Consider the following 21,171-nt stretch of genomic DNA (forward strand, 5'->3'; position numbering starts at 1 on the left):
TGTCTCCAGGACTGGCACAGACAGAGTCAGGCTGAACTTCGTCTGCTCCGTCTTACTTGGTGCTGATGCCATCGAACATATTCGAGGCCTGATATCTGTCGGTTGGCTTGGTCGGCCTGGTGCTTCTCCTCAGCCCGTTGTTGCTACCACCTCCTGCAGAAGTACACAACAATAATATCACCATGTTCAGTACACGAGTTGACTTGAAACTCACCTACTGAAATCGTTTTGTGCCACATGGTTTTTGTTTTGACTTTTTTAAAAAGACAGTATTGCAAGTGCAAAACACTGGTTGCAGGATATAATATTTGTTAGTTTGGTTTAAGTACAAAAAGATTTGAATGTTTGCCACAAATAAAGACAATTTTCTACAGAAAATGATTTAAGTTTTAGGTTTGACCCCATTTAAACATGATAAAACACATGAAGCGTCACATACTACACACGTCAGCCAGGCTTCCTTAGCCACATTTATATAGAACATATATAACAGGTGCCAGTATTACAACTGTATCTAGGTGAAGTACTTTCCACCTCTGTCCTGACATTAGGTCGTACTGGTACCTGTCCTTACCTGGAGTGTTATGAAGTCTTGGAGATTTCCTGTTGACAGGAAACAAGAGTCAATATGAGGAAAAATACAGCATTTATGTTACATTCAGGTCAGGCAGATATTTGTATCTATCTTCATTTAAAAACACACACAAGGTTTCTTAAATGACTATAACCCTAAAGTGCCTATGGAGAGTCTAGACTGTCAGACCGGATGACGCTTCTCGCTGGTTTCACATCTTCATCCTCGTGAGTTTCTGAGTCCGTCTGATTCTGTTCATCTTCAGCATCGAGTCCCTGAAAAATATGTCAAACTTCAGCTCAAAAGGTTTTAATGTTCTGGTTTAATGAGCATCTGGATCTGTGACGACCACAGGGAAGTCTTCATCATCCCACCTGACAACTACTTCCTTTAACTCTGGATCGATTGTTTAGTGAGTATAACATCAGGAAATATATAAACATTACTCTGAAAATACTCTGAAATTGTGTATTAATTTAAATATATATGTATATACTGAGTTTACCACCATAGAAAAGTTATTCCTAATAACTGTAAGTTATTAAATGAACCAAAACAACAATAATCAAACACAATATTATTATAATTATTATTTTCTAACCTGTGACTTTAAACAGCTTTAATGATGTGATTCTCCTAAACTGTCTCTAAACACTGGCTGATAAACCAGAAAACATGTGGTGCAGTAAAAAGTACAAGGTTTGTCAAGTATGAAGTAAGAAACACACAAATACCTTAGAACTGTACTCGGGTATTTGCAGTAAACTGCAGTAAATGTACTTTCAAAACAGTGACTAATAAAATGTCACACACAAACACACTCACGTTGGACTCCTTCTCTTTGACCGTGGTCCCGCTCCGGGTCCCCGGTGCAGCCCACCCCGGGGTCCCGGAGCTCCGGTCCGGTTCGCTCCTTCGCTCCGCGTCCCCTCGGTCCCTGCGGCGGAGCGTCACCATGACAACGCCGCGGCTAGCACGTTAGCGTTAGCTTAACCCTAGCGGCGGGAAATACACGAAAAAACGGGCTTAAACCGGGGGGAACCGCTTTGACTGGCCCGGGGAGGTTTAGAGGAACAGGGGCAGCCCGCTGCTCCGTGTGTCGAGGCGGAGCCGAAACACAAACCGAAAAACACTCGACAAGCTGCGACAAGCTGCGACAAGCTGCGACAAGCTGCGACAAGCTGCGACAAGCTGCGACGCTCGGACGCTGTGTGGATTCAAAAGCTTGCGTTCTACCGCCGCCTAGTGACGTCACGACGCTGCGGGCCCGGGGCAGCGTGGCCACAGCCCCCAGTGCAGACCAGTATGAGCTGCACCAGTAAGAACCGTGATGCTGCACATGTTTTATGGCAGCCAGACTGCAGCATAAAGCAGAAGGATCCGAACTGGACAAACTGGTGCAAGAAGCTGGTTCGGTGACTGGGATGAGGCTGGACTCACTGGAGGCTGTGGTGGAGAGATGCTCACAGACAAAGGTAGAGTCCATCCTGGAACACACTGACCATCCCCTTCACAACATCCTGATGGAGCAGAGAAGCAGCTGCAGGACTGGACCATACAGGAGACCCTTCATCCCCACTGCCACAGTGCCACACTCACTCCTATGGGCAATTTAGAGTCACCAACCAACCTGACATACATGTTTTTGGACTGTGGGAGGAAACCAGAGTACCTGGAGAAAACCCACACAAGCACAGGGAGAACATGCAGACTCCACACAGAAAGGCCCCTGATGGGTTTCAAACCAGGAACCTTCTTGATGTGAGGCAGCAGTGCTAACCACTGATCCACCGTGGTGCAGGACAAATAAATCCAATCTTCCTAATTCTTGGTGCTCCTTTCAAACACCCTGTGGAGTATTTCAGGCTGAGGTTACAAACTAATGTTTCCTTCTCGTTTCTGTTCTGCTTGTCGATGTGAACTGTACGAATGAGGAAATTAAACACTGCACCAGGATCCTGACTGAGAAAGAGACACCCATGATCTCAGAATGTTTTTCTGTTTATTTACAGTGGACATTAACATAAAGCTCATACACCACATATCAAAGTTAATCACATATGAAACCGAACCATAACAGGTAATATGCATAAAGTATGTCCTCATTCTGATTCTGCAGTACAAAACAATTCACATTAATTCATTGTCCTTCTACTGTCCCCAATGACATTTACTCACAATGTAGAGTATTATACTTACAACATAAGTGCATCAATCAGAAGCTAATTTGAACTTTAGAGACAAACGTGTCACAGTCCACATCATCTTATTGCACAAATAAATTAGAGACTTTAGAACTGATTGATTTTTTTTACACTGATTATCTGAAACTTGTTTGGTTCCATTTCTGTAAAAATGTTTGAACAAGTTCATCACTGGGACTTGTCTAAGTCAACCCACCTCATTTCATGTGTAATACACTTTTTGACAAACACATAATATAAGAAGCAACAAATCCAGGGTTAAAATGGCACAACAGAAAATAACATGACATGTTTCAGAGACAGATGCAGTGAAGGCACCGAAGCAAATATTTTTGCTTTTGCAAACAGTCAATCAGATATTTCATCCTGACAGACACACGTTTGTATCATTTCAGATTTTTCCATAAATCTTCCACCTGTTTTCATTCATTGTGTAGCTGCATTTTGATGCATGAAAATATATTTCGCCTGAAAACTTCAGTAAAATATTTACAAAATGTTTTAAACACATAAAATCATGTTTTTACCTACTTTGGCTAAAATACATTGAAGCAATTTTTAAACTCACTGCAGAGTCAAGTTAAACCACCCAATCAAAGCAATTAAACATAAGATCATCAGTAGTTAAACTGATCAATTATTAACCATCACTTCACCATTCAGGCCTGTAAAGTACAACAGACCTCAGCTTTTATTTTCATTGCGATTTCTTCTTTCAACTCCTGTAAAAGTTCTTTTATTTCCATAGAACATTTATTTACCATGATCCAATGAAACTGATTATTACTTATATATCTTTATTTATTTTATTCTTTCGACGATCTGCCCTCAGAGTTTTCACTTTCATGCTGAGAATTTCACTCATTCGTAGATAGATCTCATTTTAAAAGACTGATCTGAGAGCAGTGACAACTACAATGAAACATTCCTGCTCTTTTAATTAAAAACTAAATCTTTTCTTTCACATTCACATTATTTTCATTTTTAAACAAGTTCCCAAAGCTCCATGTGACGTATGATTTGAGCCCAGACCAAAAGAAATAAACACATGGTTATTTAAAGAATTAACAAGGTTCAGGTGTGAAGAACAAATGATGAATGTATCCACTGATTTTAACTAATGAAATTTCAGCTCTTCACACTTCAGGTTCAATCTCCATGTTGCCTGGTTTATGCATGGTCACCAGTTCCAGGTGGTGGAGTGGAACTCTTGCCTGCAGGAATCAACAAATGTGTTAATTTCCATATTTTCTACATAAACTTACTGATTTATTGCTTCTATTTTTTTAAATTTACATCACATCTCTCTAGAAACAGTGTTTCTGTTATTCTGGCCAAACCTACAAACACATAACTTTGCCTCATTGTTCCTGAATGAATGAAATATTGCAAACTGTCTATGAAAGAACACATATCAAAATATGTAAAAGATGATGTTGTATATCTTAGACTGTCTGAAGTAGCTGCATATGGTTTGAGGACAGCTTGGCACACTCATGGCGTTCATTTATCAGATCCTCTGGATTGGTTTCAGGTCACAGGTGAGCCTCCTCAGGAGTTAATCTGTGACACCTTAATGTGCTTTAGACCATCAGTTGTCAGAGGAAGCGTGGGAACAGATTTAAAAGCCCTATCAGTGCTACCACAGTTACTGTACTAGTCCATATTATAGCAATAAACAGTAAAGACCATGTTTATTATTAGAAAGGAAGGCCAGTCAGTCTGAAAATCTCCAGAACTTTGAATGTGCAGCTGCCAAAACCATCGAATGCTATAATCAAACTGACGTTCATGAGGACTGTCCCATCAAACTAACAGAAAAGTCAGATCCTAACATGGTTTTTCAACGTGCTACTTCAGTGAAACATGAAATTATGTTGTGCTTTATAATTTGATTTAACATTATGAATCCAAAGTGCAACTTCATATAAACAAAGATACTCACTTCCTCTCCCAGAGTCACTACTGTTGATAGATGAACTTGAGTCTGTGAAGTAAGAACATGTATGAATGTACTGACACAGCAGCTGTGTAGACACCTGCACATGGGGCTACAACAACTAATTATTTTAATGATCAACTAATTGGTTGATTATGTTTCTGATGAAACAATTAGATTTTTATAAAAGACATATTTTAAACACTTTATCATCAAACCATGAGCCATTAACAAGTTTACTACACGTAATAAATAAAACTAAAACTATTTTTATGTGCGAAGACATTTAAAACAGATCTGAAACTTCATTACATTAAAAATGAGCTTGTTTATTACAATTATATAAAAGTGAATGGCACATTAACCCTGACAATATATCTTGATATGGTTATGATGATGAGTATCTTTTAAACATCAAACACAATTTAATTACGTAACATTAAACTTTTACCTGTATTTTGGTCAGTCATGAGACCCTGTTGTTCTGGGGTGATGGGGCCGTTAGCTACACAAACACAAGCAGAGAGGAAGAATTAAACATCAATCTGTATTATAAAAACATGCATCTATTAAACAATTATTTTTTTCACTACATTTGAAATTCAGACATTTATTTACACACATATAAAAAGAATCAGCACTGTGAATCTTGAAAAATTAAATTCCCATTCCATTCCCGTTGAAGTGCAGAGAAATAAAGTACTTACTTGGTACTACAACCACATCCGGGGAATCTGTGAACAAAGACAGAATTAACAGATATATTGCAAGAACATATTTTATTATCTGAGTAACACTATTAGAATTAAGGAACACTGCTTGAGTCAGTGGCTGTTGTACAAAATGACGTACATCAAAGTGACACTGTAGGAGCAGGTCATAAGAACCATGGGATTTGGTTTTTTTATACTAAACCAAAACATATTTGTAAATAATTTGGGTACTGAAGACAGACTTTGGGCATATTTCAACTGTAAATGCTCTTCATATTGTTAATGAGTATCTTTTAAACATCAAACACAATTTCATTAGGTAACATTGAAATTTACTTGTCTTGTGACCGTTCATCAGAACCTGTTGATACACAGTGGTGATCTGACTTCGTGCAGAGGAGCCTAAACAAATACAGGCACAGAGGAAGATTTTAAGATTAAGATTAAGTTTGTAAAACTATAAAAATTGTACTACCTGTGAATAAAGTCAGTCCCCACACATACAAGAACAGATAAACTCATCTCATTGCAAGAACATTTCTATGTGATTATCTCAATGTCTGGAGGACAGAATCACTGGCTTGTCTCTCAGGAAATCTGCTGTTCTATGATGGACCCAGTAAAATGGACAAATCTCACAGCAGAGTCTTCAGTGTTAGTCATTACTGGAAGATTAAAAAAATCTGCAGTGAGTGTTTCACCATGTAATAAGGAAACTATAAGCCTCTCTTCCTGCTCTGCTCCAAATATTATCAATAACATGTATGTATTAAAACACACAATCAGTTCAGACTAACAGCAGGTTCAACCTGTGGTTACATCTGGACTACAGATGCACAAAATGTTCATGAGTGTAAACGAATGTGACGCCTACAGTCAGGTCACATGACTAAAAGCCACTTTCACAGTATTATGTGTTTTACATTGTGATGCATAAATTATACAGCATGTGTTTGTTTTCTAAACTCAACTGAGAAAACTATTTTAAAAAATGAGGAATCAGCCAGTTACGGTGAGTTTGGTGAATTAAACACCAAAAATAATCACATTGATGCACTTATGGACTTCATGAGATAATTACAATGATAATTTACAGGAAACTGCACAATTAAATCTCCAGCTGTAGATAAAACAAACTTCTATAATCTCACAGTATTTATGTCACATCGTACAAACTCTAGTGGAAGAAAGGCACAAAGCAGGTGTGAGCAGAGACAATGGGGTTCTCTTGAATACACTGAATGTTCTGCATCGTAGTTCTTAACGTAATAATCCCTAATCTAATAATGTTCCAAATATAACAATAATGATGCATTAAGAGAAGCAACAGACCTCAATATTAAACCAAAACGCTCAGAACTACTATTATACTATATTACTACATTATATATTATACTATACTACTATACATGGATGGAGAAATCATTATGATCTTAATATTTATTACAGACTTATTGAAAAATCTTAGCTTTAGATGAGTTTAACTAATAAATTGGAAACTAAGTGTGTATTGCACCTACCAAGAATGCCTTTTCTATACAGGACAAACAGCAGCACTCCAAATCCGACCACAAGTACCACAACCATCACAATAGCCACAATCGTGCCAGCAATGATAGGTGTGAATCCAGATTGTTCTGGAACTTTGTGATCTAAAACACAGAAAACATTTACTTTTTATATTCAGTTCACTCAAAAAACTTTTGATCGCAGCCTGTCCTGTAATTAAACACATGATTCTGATTTATGACAAACTGGATGTCATTTTTCTAGGTTTGACCGTAACTTTCCAGACCTTCTGCTAAACTAATATCTGATCACAAGCTTTAAGCTCAAGTAAACTCTGACATGTTCCCTGAACCTGAATTTAAAACTACTGTGGCGACTCTAGTAAGAGCCTTAGCCGGTTGTTTCAGACATTACCTGCAGCCTCCTGCAGTAACGTAAACGCTGCAAAAAGACAAAAGGAAATAAAACATCAATGAGAAAATGTTTCTTACCCCATTCCTTCTCCACACGCATGTTTGTGGCCTCGTGAATGACTTCACAGGTGTATTTAGACACGTCACTCCTCTGAATCTCCACGCTGTCTCTTCTCTGGTAGGTGTCGTCCTGATTTGGCCGAACGCCCGAGGACACCAGCCCGTGAATCTTCTCCAGAATACGGCCATTCCTTTTAATGGACAGGATGATGTCTTTGGGGTAGAAACCTGTGGCCAGGCACGTCAGAACGACGTTTGACTGAACCCTGGCATCTTTTGCAAACACATACACGTCTGGAGGACCTGAAAAAGAAAACATGACGTGAGTTCATGATTACAGAGTGATGGCATAGCAGAATGCTACAGACCAGTGTCACAACATATATCAACCGTTTGTACCACTGACATCTTCAAATGTCTCCTCATAAAGACAATCAATCGTTACATCCAGTACAATAAACTGGCCCAATATATATTTCTAATTAAGACACCAGTTTGACACAAAACCACACTGGACTGATGCTAAAATTAGCAACATGCTACATTCAGGGCTATAGATCTTCAGTTCTCTCTATAGTTCGACACTTGCAGCCCGTGTCAAACACTGTTTAACAAAGACACACTGGTCTGTAGAATCATGGCTGGTTCTAATGAAACATCAGCTCCAGCTGTCTGCCCTGTAAGTGAAGAAAAGGTGAAGATCTTAAGATCTTAACCTGATTCCACATTTGATCATCTTACTGATTAATCTCTTCATTAAAGTGCCCTGTGTACTTTTTACTGATGAGGTTTATGAAAACAGAAATCGTTGTCATACATACTGGCTTTTTTTATTTCTTCGGAGCCATATTTCATGAACGTGGTCAACCACTGTACACACTCTTTCTCCAGGTAGCCTCTGGTGTACTCTTTCAGCACCTGAACCTCATCCCACTTCCTCTTGGTCTCTAGAGCCTCTGGAGCCGGAGCAACCCAGACTCCACTGGCGTCATCAAAGGACAGAAAGCTGTCTCCGTCGTAGCTGTACATGTCCACACCACGGCTGAACGTCAGGTTACCGTCGGTCTGCTCGTCAGCCTGACAGCCATGCATCCACTGAAGGACATGAATGTCTGAAGGGCAGGACAGTGAAACAAATGGGTTAAAACATAAAGATTAAAACTCCACAGCTATCTTCAGCCAAGATCGAATGTGTGTGGGGATCTGCTCAAACATTAAAAGGACTGGTACAGAAAAGGAGCTGCAAATAATTATTGATACAAAAATACAAGATACTGTAACTAATCTCATTAAAGTGATATTGCTTTGATAACTGAGCTCTAATGACCTGCTCCTGACTTCAGGTTCTATCATGAGAAAGTTGGAATTGTTGAGTTCGTGGTCTTTCTAACCACGTAACAGCATTCGATACGTGGAGCCGTAAACAAATCAAAAGCCCGTCACATTTCATGGAGCTTACCCGTATCATTTTGTCTCTTTCTTTCCATCAGGATTTTGATGTTGACATTGAACCACTGCTGCTTGCTCTGGCGGGACTGTGTTCCTTTGGTCCAGTACTCCTCCTTAAGCTTCTCTTTCATCCAGTCCTGTTTGGGAACTTTCTCTGGTTTGTCATTGTCAAAGTAGTCGATCATCCTGTTGTCCAGCAGACCCATAGCTGTGAACTGATGGATACCCGGGAGCTCGACAGGTCTGGAGAGGGCAGTGTAGATGTAACTGAGGGAATGCTTCCCTGAAGATCACAGAAAAACAGACAGATGCTTATTAGAGAAGGCAGCCTTTCCTAAGACGAACGTCTATCCAAACACTTAGTTTCACCATAAGACAAAATACTTAGAACAACCACTAATCAATAAGTGAAAATACTCCAGAATCTGTGTCATGATTAACAAGGTAAAAAGATACCTGTCAACTAATGTTCTCTTAATTACTTATTTAACTGTTTGTCCTAACCAGTCTCCCTCTGTGGTCACCTACGTTTTAGCAGCTTTCAGAGCCCAAATCACAGAAACTATAGTTGTGCATGTGAAGCAGAGAAGAAAAGACTTGAAACCCAAAAAGATATTTGGGGTCACGGCTTAATGCATAAGCAAAAGAGAATCGTGAACTGTTGAATCATGAACAGACTCAGTGATACCAGCTACAAACTACAAATGCAGCTCATACACTTCTTGTGCTCACAGCCTATTAGAATGTTTTTCAGATGTATCACCTATTGATAACTCTGCATGCTAATAAGAAATAGCAGTATGTAAAAGTGTTGACAAACTGTATGTTTTATTTTCTTTAAATCATTATAAGAACCAAACTCCAATTAGAAATGAAACCAGGAAATCAGACTCAGAGATGAAATCAAACATCAACAGTTGTTTATCACCCAGTTCTGAAGGTTCAACACAAATATCTCAACAATCCCGTCTGTCCACTTGTGACAGCAGTCAGAGGGTGGTGTTCACAGACTGAGCCACAGGCAGACGCACAATGTGACAGCACCACCTTCACCTGTTTTGTCTTCAAGTTTCAGAACATGATTTCATAACTTTCCAGAACTAATAAATCAACCTGGTCACTTGAGCATCATGAACAATGAAAACAAATGCTCTTCCCACACTGTGCTCAAAGTTATGGCCATATGTCAGTTCAGGAAACTAATCGATCTAATTGTTGGAAGCTCAATGTATTTTCTAAATTTAGGACAAATGATCTTTCTGACTGACAGACAACTATAACAGCAGTCCAATAATAAACCAGCACCAACCAAACACCGTCAGGTTCAGGGTCTGAAATTGAAGAATCTACTGCTGATGTGTGTCCTATATGAGGATAAGTTAAAACATATTTGTTTTTCTACCCGTTGGTTTGACAAAACTATTTTATTCTTTAAACCAGCATTTTAGAAACCAAACAATGATTATTCGGCCTGTGTACCAAACACAGAAGAGGAAGCGTGTCAACCTCAAGGCCCGCGGGCCACATCGGACCCCAATACAAGAGACAAAACACCAGGACAAGTACAAAAACCTGGAGACCCAGCAGAAGCCACGAAAGGCAGAAGAGACACCTTGATGTTATTGTTGAAGAATTTATTTATTTGAGGAAAATGTCGTCGCAGTTTGATCAAATCCATATTTCCGGTTAAAACGCTGTCACTTTTACAGGATCAATAAATGTTAATCCTGTTCGGCCGAAACATCGACTGTGTGTTTAATGTTGGCCCCTTGTGCGATTGAGTTTGGCCCCACTGCTGTGGATCAACGAATAAAAGTAAAATCACTAACAAAAGTCTGAATTTCAAAGACGTCACAGCTGTCAGCATTTCACTTTCGCTTTTGAGCAGGTTCACATTAAAGTGTCAAAACTCTCAACTTACCGCCGCTAACCGTCACTCCTGTCCCCAGAAGAGCCAAAAACGTGAACACGAACATTTTCAACACAACGTGGACGTTTCTCTCGCCCCTAAAAACGACGTTTGACCAAAAAACCTGGACCGTGTCCGCCCGCGAGGACCAGCTGCTGCTGCGTCTTTTCACTTCCCGAAACGCTTCTGCTGCATTCACGGACTGCTCGTAAATTAGACGATTTGCATTCAACTTTTTTTAGGACTTCGCTACGTGAGACCATTGGACTGACTGGAGCTTAAACAAGTCAACAAATCGCATTTTGTTTATTGGTACTTCTCTTATAAAAAAATACTGTATTAGAAACTGGGTTTTCTGCGGTGTTTTATGGTTTAGGCATTCCTGCTACACAGAAATGAATGTTCGAGCTGCAACCATTAAATAATTAGTTTATCATTACGAAAAAAACAATCAACTGTAGGGAAATTTTTTTCAGGAATATTTAAAGAATTGATCACAATTAAACTGTGACAATTTCCTTGGTAACACCCTGCATTATACAAATCTCTACAAATTATATAACACAAACATATTTCACCAGTAAGTTCAGCTGGACGCATTTTAAATGTGTATAAGATTTTTTTTTATTATAATATGTATTGTACAGTACACAACGTGTTACCACAGCTCCGATAGAAAAGTTAACATCTGTAAGAGACAGTGAACGCACCACTGAAACTTCCTGGTTATTTGTTGTTTTGAAGTTCGTGGTCACGTGACACAATAGGCCTGTATTTTAGATTATATATGTGATTTCTGACAATAACTTCTACCAGTGCGATAAAATAATTGTTTGAAAACCAAACAACCCACAGATATATTCCTTATAATTAGCTATATGTTTGATCAAACGTTTTTGGCAGCTCTGTAAAAACTAACGTTAGGCTGTTATGCTAGCGTTAGCATTAGCGTTAGCATTAGCGTTAGCATTAGCTGAGACCTCGTTTTGCCCGCCCATAACTAGCGTTAACTAAAGTTACACCAGAACAGTAACACTGTGTTACCGACAGTCCCCGCTGCCTTACAACGTTAAGTCCATATAAATGTAGCGTTAATTAACTGGATAACATCGATAAGTTAATATCGGACCGTTAGCTTTAGTTAGCTATAGTTAGCTATAGCCTGATGAAACACGGACACAGCTAGTTAAGGCGATTCTTATTTCCGCCTCACAAAAGTAACCGACGACGCTGATCTTACCGCATCCAGCTGGCTCTAAATACAGGCACAGCAACGGCAGAACCACAAAGATCCAGACTGGGGTTCGATCCATTTCTTCCAATCTCAAAAATTATGGTTTTAAGGTTAAAAACTGTTGAGAACAACAAACAAACGTATCCAGGGCCGCTGCGTACTGCAGACGTCGTCCAATCATATAATTCGGAGCAGGTGTTGCTAGGCAGACTACACTGGCTCTGGTTGTCAGCCTAGGACAGCTGCGGTGCACAGGCTGCAGCGGTGTGAGGACTTTCTTCATCTTTTATGGAGTAAATCCAAATGTTCTGTTATAAATAAGAGTCCTGCTTTTAAAATCAGTGGTGTTACTGTAAATCCACTGGAGGTACTCAGTTATTTCCATTCCACTTCACACATCTGCTTCATATTTAATAGAAACTGTACTTCCTTAATTTACCTTTTATTTAACTTCTTTACTCATGGTGATTTTTCATACAGGGTTACCCTTTAAATTATGGCACATTAGTTCCTAGTTGGGGTCTTGCTCACGCAGCAGGGGTTGTAGCCAAAAGTGTGGCCTGTCCTGTCGGTGGCACGGACCATTACAGAGACCAGCTCTAGGGGGCGCTGTTCTGTGGTCTGTGTGGCCTGTCCTGTCGGTGGCGCGGACCATTACAGAGACCAGCTCTAGGGGGCGCTGTTCTGTGGTCTGAGTGGCAGCAGTGTGTCCTGTCTGGTCCGTGCCTGCAAGGTGTCTGGTCTGTCTCAAGGATTCGAGGTCCGTGCCGTGCTATCTGTGGTCCTGGTGGTTTGTGGCCTCTATATAAATGCATGTCATTGTATTAAAATCATAATACTAGATCACAGTAATCAGGATTTCGCAGACAGTCCAAAAATAAAATACAGCAGGCATACAGGTCTGTATGTTCGGAAAGTCTTTCGTTTTTTTTTATTTTAATCTATTAATTTATTTTTATTTATTTTTTCAATTCCGCGTCGTATGTGAACCACAAGGAGAGAGAATGAATCTAGAGCTGTGTGGCTCTAGAGCGCTAGGAGCCAGCTGAGGTGGCTCGGGCATCTGTTCAGGATGCCCCCTGGGGAGGTGTTCCGGGCATGTCCCACCGCGAGGAGGCCCCGGGACTATGTCTCTCGGCTGGCCTGGGTACGCCTCGGTGTCCCCCCGGAATTGCTGGAGGAAGTGTCCAGGGAAAAGGAACTCTGGGTATCCGCCCCCACGACCTGGCCCCGGATAAGCGGAAGAACATGGATGGATGGATGGAGTTCTTTATAAAAATATAAAGTTTAGTCATTTAGTCTATAATTGGGTAAACTTGACTTTTTAACTTTTTTTTTAAACCATGGATAACAATTCAGTCTACTTTGGTAACTGTGATCACCTTGGTATTCATTTCTTGTCTATGGAAGCTCATTTCCATTATTTAAATAAAAAATAAAAAGGTCAATCATGATTCAAAGAATTCTCCTGGTATATAAACGTTATGAGATAAAAAACAAATTTTGACATAAAAATCCAGAATTTTGACTTAAGCATATAAGCAGCTCCAAGAAAAACTGATTTCATTTGTAAGAATTTTCTACTAAAGGAAATATCTGTTTAAAATGTGGTTCATGTGAAAGGCAGTTGTATAAAAAACCAAAACAATATCATGTTGTGTTGAACAACGTTGTTTTATCATCTGTGTGCTCCGACTCTTAAAGACATAAAGAATATCTATGTACATCACTTCTGCTAAGGTGTAGGTAATGTCAGGTATTATATAAATTGAATAATTCAAATATTAACAGGACTACAGCTAAAGTGATCAGGGAGGCAGGTAGGAGGGTACTAGGTGTGTCATCTCTGACAGAGGAAAGCAGATAAGGAGACTTGGTGGTGGAATGAGGAAGTTCAGGAGTGTGTTAAGAGGAAAAGGTTAGCTAAGAAGAAGTGGGACACTGAGAGGACAGAAGAGAACAGACAGGAGAATATGGAGATGCAGCGTAAGGTGAAGGTAGAGGTGGAAAAGGCCAAACAAAGGGCGTATGAGGATTTGTATGATAGGTTGGACACTAAGGAGGGGGAGGTGGATTTGTACAGGTTGGAGAGGCAGAGAGACAGAGATGGGAAGGTTGTGCAGCAGGTTAGGGTGATCAAGGACAGGGGTGGAGATGTGTTGACAGGTGCCACAAGTGTGATGGAAAGATGGAAGGAATATTTTGAAGAGCTGATGAATGAGGAAAATGTTAGAGAGCACAGAGTAGAAGAGGTGACTGTTGTGGAGCAGGAAGTAGCAAAGATCAGTAAGGATGAAGTGAGGAAGGCGTTGAAGAGGATGAAGAGTGGAAAGGCAGTTGGTCCTGACAACATACCTGTGGAGGTATGGAAGTGTTTAGGAGAGATGGCAGTAGAGTTTCTGACTGGGCCACTTAACAAGATCTTGGAGAGTGAGAGGATGCCTGAGGAATGGGTCAACAGTCCAGAGCAACGGAGAGTGTGGAAAAGAAGTGAAGAGACGTGTGCAAGCAGGTTGGAACAGGTGGAGGAAAGTGTCAGGTGTGATGTGTGACAAAAGAGTGTCAGCAAGAATGAAAGGAAAGGTGGACAAGACAGTGGTGAGACCAGCAATGTTGTCTGGTTTAGAGACAGTGGCACTGAGACAAAGACAGGAGGCAGAGCTGGAGGTAGCAGAGCTGAAGATGTTGAGGTTCTCTCTGGGAGTGACGAGGACGGATAGGATCAGGAATGAGGACATCAGAGGGACAGCTCATGTTAGATGTTTTGGAGAAAAAGCCAGGGAAGCCAGATTGAGATGGTTTGGACATGTTCAGAGGAGGGACAGTGAATACATTGGTAAAAGGATGCTGAGGTTAGAGCTGCCAGGAAGGAGGCCTAGAGGAAGACCAAAGAGGAGGTTCTTGGATGTAGTGAAGGAGGACATGAGGATAGTTGGTGTGGGTGAGGAGGATACAGAGGATAGGGTTAAATGGAGGTGGATGATTGGCTGTGGGGAGAAGAAGAAGAACAGGACCTCTGGAAGCAAACTCTGCTGAAACCTCCTGACTCTTTATTCAATGCTTATATCTGAGCAAACATATTGGAACATTTACATATTCCTACTTACAATAATACATATTTATGTACATATATTATTACACCTGTAGACTTTGGATTTGACAGATATTTTAACTTTCCCTTTTGCAGAGAAGTGTCATCATTTGATGCTGAGGATGAGACGTCCTGTCTTTCTGTACATTCACTTCAGGTTCAGAGGCTGAAAACACTGAAACACTTTTTGCAGGGCTGGATTAGTGTACTCCATTAATGCATATTTTATTGTGGTGGTTTTCTCCTGTTGTTCGAGCTTTTAACTAAAATCTGTTTGAAATATTTCCCCAAATTTGAGTGTAATCAGTCTTAAACCTTGCGCTGCTTCTTGCTCTTAAAGTTAGTGATCCACTGGGCAGCTTTGCAGTAACATTTAATTTCCACAAATCATTTAAACACAGGCTGTAACAGTGTCTGTTGCCAGACTTCATCAGACATAGTAAAGTGTTGTGTAGCACCACCCTTCAATAGTCTAATAATCTCCTGTTAAACTCCTCTTTCTTATTTATTAAAACTACTCCCTCCCTCTTCAGTTCCACTTGTTCTCCCCTGTGCTCCCCCTGCCTTCATCCCTCCATCCCCAGTCAGTCCATCTTTTCTTCCCAAAGCGAAAACCGAACCCTCCTTTCTCCCGACTGACAGCCTGGAGCCCCCCAGCGATGGAGGTTAAAGCTTCATTTCTCCTGCCCCCGTCCTCGCCCTCACCTCCCTCCTGATAGTGCATGTTCTCCAGAGAGTGAGCCCCGGTGAAGGGTGACAGCAGCCGGGCCGTCACGTCTCCTCTCTGGGCCCTCAGCAGCACCTCTTCCTCCCAGGACCCGTCCCCCTCATCCCCAGGCTCTGGCAGGGCTGGCTGGGGCTCTTGAGGCCAAACGGCCCTGGTGTCATCTCCTGGGTCCTCCAGAGCAGCCCGGGGGTGCAGCAGGGCTGCCTCTAGCTCAGATCCATCCACTGCGGGGGGGGGCGGGGTGTGACGTGACGGTCTGTGGGATGGGGCACAGGAGGGCGAGGGAGAGAAGGGTGAGCTGACAGGCACTGAGATGGAAAGAAAGTCTCATCTGGAAACAGAAACAGTAGAAGTTAATCATCCAGAGGTTATTTTGTGTTTTTAAATCTGTTCTTACTTTCACGTCGTGCAAACATCTCTTAGGTAAAGGTAACAGAAACATCATGACAGTAAAAAACAGGGTACAATCAAAGACTTATTCAGAGCCAACCATTTAAAACATGCAGTGATAACACCAATGTGCACATTTGTAAGAGTCTGGTTTTGATCCGGAGCATCGTCGTCTCGTCAGGTCGTGTCAGACAGGCCACAAAATATAGAAAAAACACAGCATATAAAAATTACAAACAAAAAAAATATGTTATTGAACGAAGCTGTATGTGTTTAGTTCAGTGTTATACTATACCACACATATATATATATATATATATATATATATCATATAGTTATTCCAGCCAAGCTATAGAGTCTTAAAGTAGCAGAAAATATTCCAATCTAAAAAGAGGAGATGCTAAAATCTTGTAGTGTAGCTCCATATGTGGCTGAGAAGGTTCATCACTGGGCTCCTCCTTAGCTGCTTTGGACTCAAATATGGTGTTAAAGTTTTCTAAAGGAGTCAAATACATTTGATAATGAAAATAAATTAGTTACGTCTTTAGCATCAAAGAGGAAACCCAAGGTCAATTGCAGCTCATTTCTTACCTTGTGCTGACGTCCAACCTGCTGTATCTTCTCTGACACTTGTCGTCTCTGACCTTTTTAAAAACTGCCCGTCGTCGGGCCCCCAGGCCGCTGTCACCCATTGGTCCTTCATCTCACGCTGTCAGTCGTCATAACCTTCATTCTTTCAGCTGGGAAACCACAGTCCTCTTCAGCGACGGGGACCAGAGCGTCACCATAATTATCGCTGCTTGATTGTTGGGGCAGTTCACAAAGAGTCAGCGGCCAATTCATTAAAATGTTTGTGAGGACAGAAAGTCTCCAGGAGAGAGGGGGAGGACACGTCTCGCTGGGAAAACACAGACACACCTGAAAGAATGTCATTCCCGCCTTCTGCTCTCTGAGGAAGCATCTCTCTGACAAACTACCGGCCAGTACTCACCTCAAACTGACGGACGTTACTCTCCAGCTTCAACTGCAGACAATTATGTGTCTTCTACATTCAGGCTGTTTGAGGGATGAATGATTCTTTTGTTGTCTGAACCCTAAAGTGAATTAAAGAGGAACAGAGTGAGCCTGAAAACCTTCTGAAACTCATTACTTCTAAAGGATAATTCTGCTGTGGCTGTATTAAGTGTTATCACTCACTGTTATCAGGACTCAGAGGTAATAACTGAGCTCAGTGAAGAAGTTACAGTTTAATGTTAGCATGTCAAGAAAGGTGCAGAAAGAGAAAAAGAGCGTAAACAGCAAAATTAATCACCTAAACAAAAATGAGTCCAGAATCGTTTTCATCGCTCAGACTGAACAAAGAGTCTCTGGGGATTTAAGAGCTACCACAACAATAAGTGTTTGTGAACCCACAATTAAAAGAAGAAGCAGGGAACAGCTGAGAGGCTGCACGGAGCCGATGTTTGGTATTTTCTTCTGCACCTTTGACTCATCAATTATCAATCAAAAGTGAATTATCATTTCTGCTCTACATGTAAACCCATGAAACTCTTGTGGTGCACAGAGTAAATTGGGAGGAAGCACTTGGTAAAACGACTGATGGTTTATTGACACAGGCAGGAAAAGGCTCCACTGGACGAGACGACGGCAGAGAAGAAACTTCTACTCAACGTTGGCTGAAAAACATATAAACCTACAAAAAGACTTGTACAAAATTAGAGAAATATTAAATGTGGAAGTTAATTTTTGTCCATGGAAAAAATTTTCAGTGTCCTTTCAGATGCTTCTTGCAGCCTTTCATCAGCAGATGGTTTGTGTCGCAGTCAAGTTTTCTGACTCTACTAATCCACAGGAGAATTACAGGATCTGTTGAAGTTACAATTTTTAAGATTTGCATCAAATATAATTGTGTTTGATTTTATTGTCAGCATTGTTTCTGCAGCAGCTATTCAATTACCACAAGAATTCCTACTGGTCTGATTCCCTTCAGGTTAAAAACATTCATCTGAGATCTTACAATTACAACTGGCTCTAATTTTACAAAGCCCCTTGTTTGTTTTAAAGGGTCTCCTCTATCAGTAATGTGGTCTGTAAGAACTGTCAGGATCAGCTTCTCTTTCCGCTCCTGCCTCCCCAAAATCCTCATAGGCCTCCAGAGAAGAGATACCCTCCGTTGCATTCTGGGAATCATAGTCCAGGAAGAAGGCAGAGTTTTGCAGCACATGAGGCTGGTTGACGGCGGGACTCAATGGCGGGTCGCCCAGGGGGCTGGTGAGCAGGGACAGCTGCAACTGGTCGATGGTGCTGGTGGGGAAGGGCTGTGATTGGTCGACTGGGGAGCAGGCTCGCGGTGGGGAGCTGGCAGCCACAGTCACGCTTCTTGGGGGAGCGGAGGGTGAGTTGACCTGAGAGTCGTCAGCGGTGAGGGAACGCCTCAGTTTGGCCCGAGCATTTTGAAACCACACCTGAGAGGGTGGCAAAGAAGAACAGAAAAATATTTTAAGTCATCCGTCCAAAAGGTTAACAACTGCTTTACAAAATCTCTGTTCAGTTCAAAATGATAAAACCAGTCCAACAGTTTAAATCTGCAACATCACCTGGACTTCGTACCTGCAGGACTCTCTTGGGCAGGCCGGTCTTATGTGCTAGACAGGTCCAGTCTTTACCATCAGGGTTGTGTTTCTGGGCGAAATAAGACTCCAGTGCTCTGAGCTGCTCGCTGCGGAAACACGTCCTGATTCGTTTGGTCCGCCTGTGGGCTCGTCCAACCATCCCCCTGTCATCCAGTCGTGGCTCAGGACTGCTGACAGACTCCTCCCCCTCACCTGAGACCTGGTTCTGAGCTGTCTCACACATGAATACAGGTTTGTTTTTGTTAGCTGGCAGAGCACACTTCAAGGCTTTTGTGGCTCTTTTAGCTTCTTGTTTTGGTTTTATGGTTTTACTGACAGTTGCTGCAGCTCTTTCACCTTTATTTAGGTGGATCCACCTGTTTACTGTGACTCATGGATTGTGGTTTGTGTTCATCACACATGGTTTTGAACATTACATTGTTGTGGTAAAATCACCAATAGCCCTTTTCATCAAACAAGCCACTGTCCACAACCTTCTCAGCAGCAAAAAGCAGACAGAGACCAGCTGCTGAACACAGCTCATTCCCATAGTTCATAGTTCTGCATAGTTTATTTGAAAGTTGGATGGATGGGGGTGTATTTTCCATAAACACAAATAACTTTAGACACAGAAACAACCCAGCTCTCACCTTCTGTCAGATTTGGTTTGGGCTGTGGATCATAAGACTGCGGGACACTCCCTCCACCATGATAATGAGACTGACAGTAGAGGTTCTGACCCTGCATGCAGTACAGGTTCCCAGGCATTAATTTCACATCACACTCCTGCAAAACATGGTCAACATCATAAGAATATCTGTGTTAATTTAGGATTTTGTACCAGTAATAATACTGAGACAGACTAAACTCAACATCAGGCACAAAGTGTTTCTCTAAATGTTCTGAAACCCTGAGCTAACCTGGCAGGAGAAGCAGTGAGGATGGAAGGTCAGCTCACCGGACCTCATCACTAAGGCAGAAGCTGGGATTGGTTGGAAGCAACGAGCGCACTGACCGCCTCCAAACAACCTGAGCAGGAAGAATAAAAACCAATACATGGTAAGAAGTCCAGAACAATTAACAGGGTTCACAGAGAACCCAGGTTTAACCTCTTCCTAACCACAAAGTCAGAAACACAAACAGGTTCAAACTGTGTGGGTGCAGCATATAAAGACTTCAACCCACAGGGGTTTTCTCAGAATAATCAGAACCACAATTCACCCAGAACGACCAGCGATAAAGACGACACATACATTTGAATCTACTGTGGTGAAACTTAATGAGTAAATGAAAACGGGCCCAGTCTCTGACCTGCAGTAGTCCTGCTGGCAGTAGATGGTCCCGTCTCTCCAGAACAGAGAGGGGTGTGTCTGCAGCTCACACTGACATTGGCTGCAGCGGAGGCAGACGCTGTGCCACACCCTGCCTGCAGCCAATAGGAAGAAGCGGTCAAACACCTGCTCTCCACAGCCGGCACATATTATTGGCTCCTGGATGGAAACAGCTGTTGGAGTCTGAAGTAGAGACCGTGGTTCATTAAGACTTGTACAGCCGATGATGCAGCACATAATATTTTAAAAACTTAATCATTCCTGAGGATGAATCTTTCTTAGTAATTTTACTTTCTTCATGCTCACATTGTCTGCAGCAGCAATGTCCTCCAGCCCTGCCGGGCCTCCACCCAGCTCCACTCCCTCCGCCTCACCACTGAGGTCACTGCCGTACAACAGGTCCTCGAGGGTTCGGTCGTCTGGCGACATCATGACTGTCTTGAGGAGGTGGAGGAGCTAATTACCAGTCCTCTCTGCCCTCATTAGGGAGCTATGCATGTAATAGTGCTATTATTAACAACAGCAGCAACAGTGACACAAACAGGTAACAACAGACACACAACGTGAAGACCATCGTCATTTTTGTTGTTTTTATGAGTGACACAACAGCTGTAGGCCACATGTGTACCAGCTGCTGAGACTAAGGCCAGAATTAAACTGCACACATTTCATCATCTTTACATTTGTTCCCTGTGTCTGTGTGGGTTTTCTCCTCCCACAGTCCAAACACATGCAGATCAGGATTAGGGTCTGAACCCAGGTGGACCCGGGGCCTTTCTGTGTGGAGTCTGCATGTTGTCCCTGTGTCTGTGTGGGTTTTCTCCTCCCACAGTCCAAACACATGCAGGTCAGGATTAGGGTCTGAACCCAGGTGGACCCGGGGCCTTTCTGTGTGGAGTCTGCATGTTGTCCCTGTGTCTGTGTGGGTTTTCTCCTCCCACAGTCCAAACACATGCAGGTCAGGATTAGGGTCTGAACCCAGGTGGACCCGGGGCCTTTCTGTGTGGAGTCTGCAT

The 21,171-nt window shown here is 41.8% G+C and overlaps 2 protein-coding genes across 3 annotated transcripts; both read right to left on the minus strand.

Annotated features, from left to right (window-relative positions):
* Positions 1-2,567: 2,567 nt before the first annotated feature.
* Positions 2,568-12,178, minus strand: LOC113125951 (class I histocompatibility antigen, F10 alpha chain-like). 2 transcript variants are annotated; one of them, XM_026299632.1, is made up of 10 exons: positions 12,011-12,178; positions 8,872-9,144; positions 8,234-8,524; positions 7,431-7,715; positions 6,951-7,082; positions 5,767-5,832; positions 5,425-5,451; positions 5,169-5,222; positions 4,724-4,765; positions 2,568-3,992 (listed from the first exon to the last, which is right to left on the minus strand). In XM_026299632.1, exons 1-10 carry the CDS (start codon positions 12,081-12,083, stop codon positions 3,949-3,951), a joined length of 1,287 nt encoding a protein of 428 aa, XP_026155417.1. In that variant the 5' UTR covers positions 12,084-12,178; the 3' UTR covers positions 2,568-3,948. The 2 variants fall into 2 exon arrangements, with proteins under 2 accessions (XP_026155417.1, XP_026155418.1); XM_026299633.1 differs by lacking the exon at positions 12,011-12,178 and adding an exon at positions 10,783-10,953.
* A 6,109-nt stretch (positions 12,179-18,287) lies between these two features.
* Positions 18,288-20,686, minus strand: LOC113126729 (LIM/homeobox protein Lhx9-like). Its single transcript, XM_026300834.1, has 6 exons — positions 20,462-20,686; positions 20,136-20,338; positions 19,745-19,853; positions 19,475-19,610; positions 18,823-19,055; positions 18,288-18,677 (listed from the first exon to the last, which is right to left on the minus strand). The coding sequence occupies exons 1-6, from the start codon at positions 20,585-20,587 to the stop codon at positions 18,288-18,290; spliced, it is 1,197 nt and encodes a 398-aa protein (XP_026156619.1). The 5' UTR covers positions 20,588-20,686.
* Positions 20,687-21,171: the final 485 nt, after the last annotated feature.

This window comes from Mastacembelus armatus, chromosome 11, assembly GCF_900324485.2.
Source record: "Mastacembelus armatus chromosome 11, fMasArm1.2, whole genome shotgun sequence".
Classification (NCBI taxonomy): domain Eukaryota; kingdom Metazoa; phylum Chordata; class Actinopteri; order Synbranchiformes; family Mastacembelidae; genus Mastacembelus; species Mastacembelus armatus.

Excerpts from the sequence above, each read along its gene's own strand:
- LOC113125951 (XM_026299632.1), bottom strand. The coding sequence starts at position 12,083 with ATGGATCGAACCCCAGTCTGGATCTTTGTGGTTCTGCCGTTGCTGTGC. Across the intron at positions 8,525-8,871 it reads AAAGAGACAAAATGATACGG|ACATTCATGTCCTTCAGTGG; the intron begins GTAAGCTCCATG and ends CCTGCCCTTCAG. Across the intron at positions 5,223-5,424 it reads GGATGTGGTTGTAGTACCAA|CTAACGGCCCCATCACCCCA; the intron begins GTAAGTACTTTA and ends GTGTTTGTGTAG.
- LOC113126729 (XM_026300834.1), bottom strand. The coding sequence starts at position 20,587 with ATGATGTCGCCAGACGACCGAACCCTCGAGGACCTGTTGTACGGCAGT. Across the intron at positions 19,611-19,744 it reads CTCACTGCTTCTCCTGCCAG|GAGTGTGATGTGAAATTAAT; the intron begins GTTAGCTCAGGG and ends CATGTTTTGCAG. Across the intron at positions 19,056-19,474 it reads CAAACCAAATCTGACAGAAG|CTCAGAACCAGGTCTCAGGT; the intron begins GTGAGAGCTGGG and ends TGTGTGAGACAG.